An 8,662-nucleotide genomic window follows, 5' to 3' on the forward strand; every position below is an offset into this window, starting at 1 on the left:
AGCTTCCTTGGATTTGAGCGAATCCACTCCGATTTCATTCATTCATTCAATAGTATTTATTGAGCGCTTACTATGTGCAGAGCACTGGACTAAGCGCTTGGAATGAACAAGTCGGCAACAGATAGAGACGGTCCCTGCCGTTTGACGGGCTTACAGTCTAATCGGGGGAGACGGACAGACGAGAACAATGGCAATAAATAGAGACAAGGGGAAGAACATCTCGTAAAAACAATAGCAACTAAATAGAATCAAGGCTATGTACATTTCATTAACAAAATAAATAGGGTAATGAAAATATATACAGTTGATCAGATGAGTACAGTGCTGAGGGGGTGGGATGGGAGAGGGGAGGAGGAGGGGGAAAGGGGGGAGAAGAGGGTTTAGCTGCGGAGAGGTGAAGGGGGGGTAGTGGGAGCAGAGGGAAAAAGGGGGGAGCTCAGTCTGGGAAGGCCTCTTGGAGGAGGTGAGTTTTAAGTAGGGATTTGAAGAGGGGAAGAGAATTAGATTGTCTGAGGTGAGGAGGTAGGGCGTTCCAGGACCGCAGGAGGATGTGGCCTGGGGGTCGACAGCGGGATAGGCGAGACGGAGGGACGGTGAGGAGGTGGGCGGCGGAGGAGCGGAGCGTGTGGGGTGGTCAGTAGAAAGAGAGAAGGGAGGAGAGGTAGGAAGGGGCAAGGTCATGGAGAGCCTCGAAGCCTAGAGTGAGGAGTTTTTGTTTGGAGCGGTGGTTGATAGGCAACCACTGGAGGTGTTTAAAAAGGGGAGTGACATGCCCAGAGCGTTTCTGCAGGAAGATGAGCCGGGCAGTGGAGTGAAGAATAGACTCCGATTTGATCACTTGGGCCGTGAGCCCCATGCGGGACAGGGACTACGTCCAACCCGATTTGCTTGTATCCACCCCGATGCTTAGTACAGTGCCTGGCACAGAGTGAGGGCTTAACAAACACCCCCATTATTACCATTAGTAGACACATTCCCTGCCCAAATCAGGTTTACAGCTTAAAGCGGGAGAACGACATTCGGAGGTGGTACTTTTGGAAAACAAAGTTCCCAGGAGAGGGTTAAAGAATAAGCTTCCTTCTCGCTGAGTCTCTTTTTTACCACAGTTCTGCCTCTGATGGAAGCCTGAATAGTTGTACAGCTGAGCTTTTCCAATAAAAGCAGAAGCCCAGACACAAACACAAAGCTCTCTTTATGCTCCTGCCCAGTCCAGTCGAACTCAGCCCCCCTCACCCCCGCTGTCCGCCCCGTTCCCCTGTCCGGCCAGCCGCCCACCCCACCCGAATCGGTGACACCAGCGGCGAGGCCTAGCGGGGAGAGCCCGGGACTGGGAATGAGGGGGCCTGAGTTCTAATTCCACCTCCGCTCCAGCAGACAAGCGGCAGAGCGGGAATTAGCTCAAGGGAGACTACTTTCCCCTACCCGCAATTTATTTCAGGGTTAATAAGAAGAATTGTATCTGTTAAACGCTTATTCTGTGTCAAGCACCATCCTAAGGGCTGGGAGAGAGGTCCCCCTAAAAGTTGGGGACGGTGACACTTTTAAGTGCAACAGCTCTGAGTAGCCACAGAGCCGGTTGCTGTAGTCCTGCCCCAAGCAGAAGAGGGACCCAGAGTCGCCCCAGGCTCCAAGACACTGTAATGTCTATCGATAGTTACTGCTGCCAGAACAGAATAATTGAATAATGGACTGATTTGCAGGGAAGCAGCGTGGCCTAGTGGATAAAGCTCGGGCCTGGAAGCCAGAGGGCCTGGGTTCTAATCCCAGCTCCACCATGTGTCGGCTGTGTGACCTTGGGCAAGTCACTCTTCCGTGCCTCAGTTGCCTCATCCGTAAAATGGGGATTAAGACTGTGACCGTGTCCAATCTGGTTAGCTTATATCTACCCCAGTGCTCCATTCAATGCCGTTCACTTACCAAATAAAGGCGAAAAATAAAGGGGGCTTCTGAGAAAAGGCCTGCGGGGAAGCCCAGCCCTAGTGGGGTGGTGCCGCTGGTAGCCATCAGGAGAAGCCGCTGACTTACTCCCGGGCCTGATGCTGGTATTCAGGGTCTCCTTTCCTGCCTCACTGTCCCCAAGGAAAAAGCCTGGGAAAAGCAGGATGAAGTACAGTGAGGAGCAGAGCTGAGCTCAGTATGTGTCCCTCCCCTCCCTTCCCCAGACAATGCCTCTCCCCCTTTTCAAAACCTCACTGAAGGCACACCTCCTCCAAGAGGTCTTCTCAGATTGAGGCCCCCCTTCTCCCACTCCCTTCTGCCTCACTCTGACTCGCTCCCTTCATTCTTCCCCCCTCCCAGCCCCACACCGCTTACCTCCAAATCTGTCATTTATTGATTTGTATCGATGTCTGTCTTCCCCCACCCCCGGCCCCCAGACTGTAAGCTTGTTGTGGGCAGGGAATGTATCTGTTTATTGTACTGTACTCTCCCGAGCCCTTGGTACAGTGCTCTGCACACAGTAAGCTCTCTGTTAATATGATTGATGGAATGAATGAATAATAATAATATTAATGGTGGTGTTTGTTTAGCGCTTACTGTTCTAAGGGCCACGTTGCCCCTTCTGTAGGGGGGCCGAAGGACCAGAACCAACCCAAACTAAAGCCTCGTCCTTCCCCTCGGCCACCGGGGCCCCAGCCGGCCTTCCGTCTCTCGGGTGGTCCGGCCTCTACAGTCATCGTGACAATGATCCCCACTGGCAGAATGGATTGGGATCTTCCTGGGGGCCTCGATGACCGCTTCCTTAGGTATCCTATAGGGATACCTCCACTGGGGCAGGGGAGATTTTGCCTAATAGTGTCAATTTTCTTAATGAAGTAGGTGGCCAGGTCACTGGGGGCAAGGGATGGAGGAGGGGGGAGGTCAGGGGGTTTGAGGAGGGAGTTGAAAGTTCGGAACAACTGGCGAGGGCAATGGGCACAGGTGTCAATAAGAATGGAGAGAGAATTTTGCCAGGAGAGTTAAAGCCCGCATTTTCGATTTGAAGTGGACGAAGTTGACCTGCTATCTAGATTTCTGCCAGCAGACTGTAAACTCATTTTGGAAAGGGAACATGTTCGCGAATTCATTCATTCACTCAATTGTATTTATTGAGCGCTTACTGTGTGCAGAGCACTCCACTAAGCTCTTGGACTGTACAGTCTGGCAACAGATAGAGACAATCCCTGCCCAACAACGGGCTCACAGTCTAAATGATTTTCTGTTCTGCACTCTCCCGAGCGCTTAGTACAGTGCTCTCCACATAGTAAACACTCTATAAATACCATTATGGACTGGGACATGTCGACTAATTCTGTTTTACTGTACTCTCCCGAGTGCTTAGTAGAGTGCTCTCCACATGGTGAACACTCAATATAAAAATCATTATGGATGGGGACACGTCCACTGATTCTGTTGCACTGTACTCTCCCGAGCGCTTAGTACAGTGCTTTCCACATAGTAATCACTCAATCGAAAAATCATTATGGACAGGGACATGCCCAGTGATTCTGTTGTACTGTACTCTCCCAAGCGTTTAGTACGGTGCTCGGCACATAGTAAATATCACTGATTAATTGTCATTAATAATAAGTTTATATTAATGACTGTCTCTCTCTGTGGATGAACGGGAACGAGGCAGGACAGAGCCGAGAGCTCCCTGAGAGGAGAGCTGTGGGAGTTGGACAGGGACCACCCCTCTCCTCTTCCCTCCCTTCCTCCCACCCTGAACCAAGCCCTCAGCTCTCTGTTGAGGGGTGCGAGGAGGCAGGGCCAGGGCAAACCCCCTTCCCTCTTCTCAGAGGGTGACACCTGTCTTTACTCCAATGCGCATTTAATGAAATCACCAACTTTGTTGGGTTGCCAAGTGCTCCATACAGTGCCCCGCACAGGCTAAGCACTCAGTAAATGTCATCGGGTGACTGATTAGCTGTTGGAAGGCGGTGTTCCGATAGAGGATAGAAAGCAGAACGGAGGGTAGGATGTGGTTCTGAGAGATTGTCCTGGGGGAGACTGTTGGGGGGAGAAGGGCAGGCCCTCGGGAGTTATTAGTGGGGTTTATTGAGGTGTCTCTTCCTCTCCCACCCCGCGCCCGCTCACCCCCTTTCTGGGCTCCCGCTTCCAACGGCCCGGGGAGAGTGACAGTTGGAGAGATGGCGGCCTCTGCTCTGCCAGGCTCCAACTGGGCTCCTCTGGGGGTGCAGGTGTGAGTGGTCCCGAGGGGCCGGGGTGGAAGTGGGCAGAGCGGTCGGCTGACCCCAGGAAGCAGACCACAGAGGAGACGTTGGCTAGAGGAGCCCTCGGGGTGGAGCATCCCACCACAGGCCCTGACGGCCGGGAACGGGCCGGGCGGCCCTTCTCGGCCCCTGGGGAAGGATGGGGATCAGCTGGATCCTGTGCAGAGGATCCTGGGAAGCCGGGGGCAGCCCGAGGTGGCCTCGGGAAGGCGGCCGGAGACGGCCGGGGACAGGTCGCGGCCCAACGGCAGACGAGCGGCCCCGGCTCCAGGGGTAAACTCCGTTAGGGCCCCATCTCTGGATTCTCCTTCTCCCGGGCACAGGGCCCCATGGGGTCAACTCCGGGGCCCCTGCTTGGCGTGCTGCTCCTTTTTCTGGGGCTGACCGGGGCTGGGCTCTGCCTATCATCCACACCGCCCGGACCGGTGACCACAGCCGCGCAACCGGACGGGAACCCTGGAGACAGGGAGACCCAAGAGGTCAACGTCTTGGAGTCCCAGCTGGGAAACCCGGAGGAATCGGTCCCGTCCGTGCTCTGGAAGCTGTGGCTCAGGTGAGGGCGACTGGGGTCTGGCAAGGCTCTGGGATTCTGGGAATTCTGGCAGCCATTTCCTTCTGCAGGAAATATCAGGAGGTTCCAGCGGAGTTCGGCTACATCCATAGGCGGGGTCACGGTGCTCATCACTGGGGCAGAGTCAGGGTCGAAGAGGGGAGAGTCAGGGGTGGCGGGTGGTCCATGCTGGGTCACTGTGGGGGTCAAAGATCCAGCCAGCCTGTCATTCATTCATTCAATAGTATTTATTGAACGCTTACTATGTGCAGAGCACTGTACTAAGCGCTTGGAATGGACAATTCGGCAACAGATAGAGACAATCCCTGCCCACTGACGGGCTCACAGTCTAATCTGTCCATGAGGACAGATGACCAGGAGGGTCACAGCTACATGAATGCTCTACGCATCCTGGTGCCTCTGCTGGAGGCAGAGTTCTGAGCTGGATGGAAAGTGTCTCTGACACTGGATGGCCTGGTTTATGATCTTTTTCTCATTTATTCATTTTTTTAGGATGTTTGTTAAGCCTTTACTATGTACCCTCTCAGGATGGCAGCTGGAGAGTTTCCGGTACTCTACCAGTCTCGGCTACGGGAGGGAGAGTCGGGCAGAGGCTTGTCCGTTCCATTCATAGCTTGGCCAGTGGCTGGCGAGTGGCAGGCCATCTGCTACAACTAAAAACTCCCCCGTGCCGGACGGCAGCGGCACGGGAGAGAGTCGAGGGCGGAGATTCGAGTTTACTGCGTGGAAGGAGGCAGTGGTAAACCGCTTCCATATTTTTACCAAGAAAACTTTACGGATCCACTATCAGAACGGTGGCAGTCGGAGGTGGGAGGGTTCTGGGAAAGATGTGTCCATGCAGACACTACGGGTCGGAGATGACTCAACAGCATAGGACAAGACAACGTACCAGGCGCTGTACTAAGCACTGGGATAAATCCTAGCTGACAGGTTGGACACAGTCCATGTCCCATATGGGGCTCACGATCTTCATCCCCATTTTACAGACGAGGTACCTGGGGCTCAGAGAAGTGAAGTGACTTGCCCAAGGCCACACAGTAGACAAGCGGCAGAGCTGGGATTAGAACCCAAGTACTCCTGACACCCAGGCCCAGGCTCTCTCCACTAAGCCAGGCTGCTTCTCTTTTATATTACGAAAAAGGCTTGTCTACAGGGTCCCACAGTATCCAATAGCCCTGGGTCCACGGAGCAGGGAGAATCTGGCCCTGCTGACAGTAATAATTATATTGTGGTGCTTAAGTGCTTATTATGTGTCAGGCACTGTACTAAGCGCCGGTGTGGACACAAGCAAATCATCTTGGACACAGTCCCTGTCCCTCGTGGGGCTCACCGCCTCAATCCCCATTTTACAGATGAGGGTACTAGGCCCAGAGAAGAGAAGTGATTTGCCCAGGGCCACACAGCAGACAAGTGGCAGAGCCGGGATTAGAACCCATGACCTTCTGACTCCAAGGCCTGGGCTCTAGCCACTATGCCAGCCTACTTCCCCTACACCCCCCTGACATCCCCGACTTCCCCACTCCCAGCCAGCCCCCAGCCACTGGGCTGCCCCAACGCATCTCCCGAGAAGTGAATGCGGCACACAGGTGGACCGGCAATCCCCTGTGTCCCCCTTGACTGTCCAGGTTGATGGGCCAGCGGGGCCAGCTGGACCCTGCCATGGGAGGAAGCAGGTGCGGGCCAAGGATATTCTTCTCTGAGAAAGGATCGTCGTGGTATATCTTCGGCAGCGGCACCCACCTCACCGTCCTCAGTAAGTAGACTCGGCGCCGGCCCGCCGGCCTATCCCCCAGGACCTTGGTCCCTCCATTCACTAGGGGTTTCACCTCTTTCAGTTCCATCCTTTGCCATCCCCTGGTAAGGCCCCCTGGGCACCTCACTCGCTGGATCACTCAGATGCTGGGCGGAGGGAGCTGGGAAGACTGGGGGGAGGGCACAGAAGGGTTCTTTTGTGGGTGCTATCAGACCAGCCCCTTGTCATCCACCCCAGCCCAATTATTCCCAGTGGACTTCTTTCCCTGGCGAGAAATTAGCTCCCTGGAAGAATCTTTGACCCTCTTGGACACCTCCCGGCTACTCCCTCCATGCCGGTCACTCCCCAAGGGGTTGGGGAAGGAGAGAAAAAGCCAGGCCCGGCCTGGTCTCTCAGACCAGGGTGGGGGGAAGGGGAAGGTCCTGAGGCTTCCCACCTGCCTCAGGAGCTGGGAGTTCAAGGCTCAACTCCAGACCAGATTCAGGAGCGGGGTCACCTCACAGAGAAGCGGTTTGACCCCGGTCTTGAAGATGACGGGGCCACGACGGAGGCGAGGGGCTCATGTCGGAGCCCCGACTAGGCCACGGGCTCTCGGTGGGGTTTGTCTGGCTGCGGACAAGGATGAAAGGGGCAGGAGACCCTGCCGTCTCGAGGGGACCCTTTGGAAAGTCAGGAAGAGACCAAGGCCTTGCGGAACCAAAGCCGAGTAGTGGGGCGGAAGATGGAAGGGGCCGGGAGTTGGGAGCGGGAACTGGGGTGTGTAGGAAGCCAATCTGACCAAGTCCAGTTCGGGAGAAGGGGTCAGAGAAAGCCCCCCAACAAAGCTCAGAGCAGTGGGCCGCTCCGGAGGAGCGGGGTGACCGGACAGCTCTTCTATTACCTCAGTATCACCCCATCCGGCCCCTCGGCTCTCTGTCCTCGGGGTCACCGCCTGGTGGATCGGCTTGGGGCAAAGGATGGCGGGGTCAGCTTGGGTGAGTTGGGGACGGGAGCAGGAGCCAGGTTTGCCACTGAGGACGGAGCGGCCCAGGTCGGAAAGTCGGGGGTGGGCAGGGAGATGTGCTAGTTTGATGCACGCACTTTGGGAACGCGGCTGAATATGGCAGATACACCTGGGACTGAGAGGTTGGGAAAATTCCACCCACCCCTCAGAAGGAAACAGATCAAGTGTGAGAATTTCTGACCCTCAGAGGTGAAAGGTCAGAACCGTTACCTCAAGCGGGCCATCCACCGGGTTCAAGACGTTGAGTTTTCTGTCCCACCTCCAACTCCGGTCGAAGCCCGGACGTTCGAACCCTCCTCCCCCACAACCCCGCTCTCCCACAGGGCAGCCCAAGACGTCTCCCACCGTGACCGTCTTCGCCCCGTCTGCCGCGGAGCTGGACACCGACGGGGCCACCCTGGTGTGTCTGATGGGCGGCTTTTACCCGGGCTCCCTGTCGGTGGCCTGGAGGGCGGACGGCGTGGCCGTGGCCGAGGGTGTGGAGACCTCGGCCCCTTCCCGGCAGAGGGATGGCAGCTACGCGGCCAGCAGCTTCCTGGCCCTGAGCCCGGCCCAGTGGAGGGAGCGGGGCAGCTATACCTGCCAGGTCACCCACGACGGGAAAGTTTTCGAGAAATCCGTGTCCCCTTCCGAGTGCGCTGAGCGACCCCACTGACACGGCCCCCACCCCCCCAACCCCGGCCCCCTCCGGTCTCCCCAGATTCTTCCCTTTTCCATCCACCTCCACTCTTAGGGGAGCTGCCACCCCCTCGCTCCGGCCTCCCCCTTCGGACCCCCCCAGATTCCCCAACAATAAATATATTTCTCAGCCACCGTGTTCTCACCATGATCTCTGTAGGGTCTCTCGATTCCATGACCCAGTCGGCCCCCAACTCAGGCTGGCCTCACCCCCAGCTCCCCGGATACCCCACCCCTACCACCCGGGCCGTGACCATGTCCGGTCTCTGCCCAGCGTCACCAGTCAGGACCAACGTTCGCTATGCCCCTGCATGGAAGGGCCCGGATCGGGCCACGGGAACAGAGCGGGAAGCCGGCCCCTCTGGCCAGCGGTGGGCCGACTTAGGGGGCCGGCGACTGAATTTGGCCCTAGCGCGGGGAGGCTGGGAGGCAGGAAGACGCGATGA

General features: G+C 56.5%; 1 protein-coding gene across 1 annotated transcript; it reads left to right on the top strand.

The window, feature by feature from the left end:
• Positions 1-4,007: 4,007 nt before the first annotated feature.
• Positions 4,008-8,350, top strand: LOC103169167 (immunoglobulin lambda-like polypeptide 1). The gene is made up of 3 exons (XM_007664254.3): positions 4,008-4,764; positions 6,408-6,535; positions 7,862-8,350. The coding sequence occupies exons 1-3, from the start codon at positions 4,541-4,543 to the stop codon at positions 8,191-8,193; spliced, it is 684 nt and encodes a 227-aa protein (XP_007662444.2). The 5' UTR covers positions 4,008-4,540; the 3' UTR covers positions 8,194-8,350.
• Positions 8,351-8,662: the final 312 nt, after the last annotated feature.

Source organism: Ornithorhynchus anatinus, chromosome 21 (assembly GCF_004115215.2).
Source record: "Ornithorhynchus anatinus isolate Pmale09 chromosome 21, mOrnAna1.pri.v4, whole genome shotgun sequence".
Taxonomy (NCBI): domain Eukaryota; kingdom Metazoa; phylum Chordata; class Mammalia; order Monotremata; family Ornithorhynchidae; genus Ornithorhynchus; species Ornithorhynchus anatinus.

Coding starts and splice junctions, on each gene's coding strand:
- LOC103169167 (XM_007664254.3), top strand. CDS start 4,541: ATGGGGTCAACTCCGGGGCCCCTGCTTGGCGTGCTGCTCCTTTTTCTG. Junction 4,765..6,407: donor CTCTGGAAGCTGTGGCTCAG/GTGAGGGCGACT, acceptor TTGACTGTCCAG/GTTGATGGGCCAGCGGGGCC. Junction 6,536..7,861: donor CACCCACCTCACCGTCCTCA/GTAAGTAGACTC, acceptor GCTCTCCCACAG/GGCAGCCCAAGACGTCTCCC.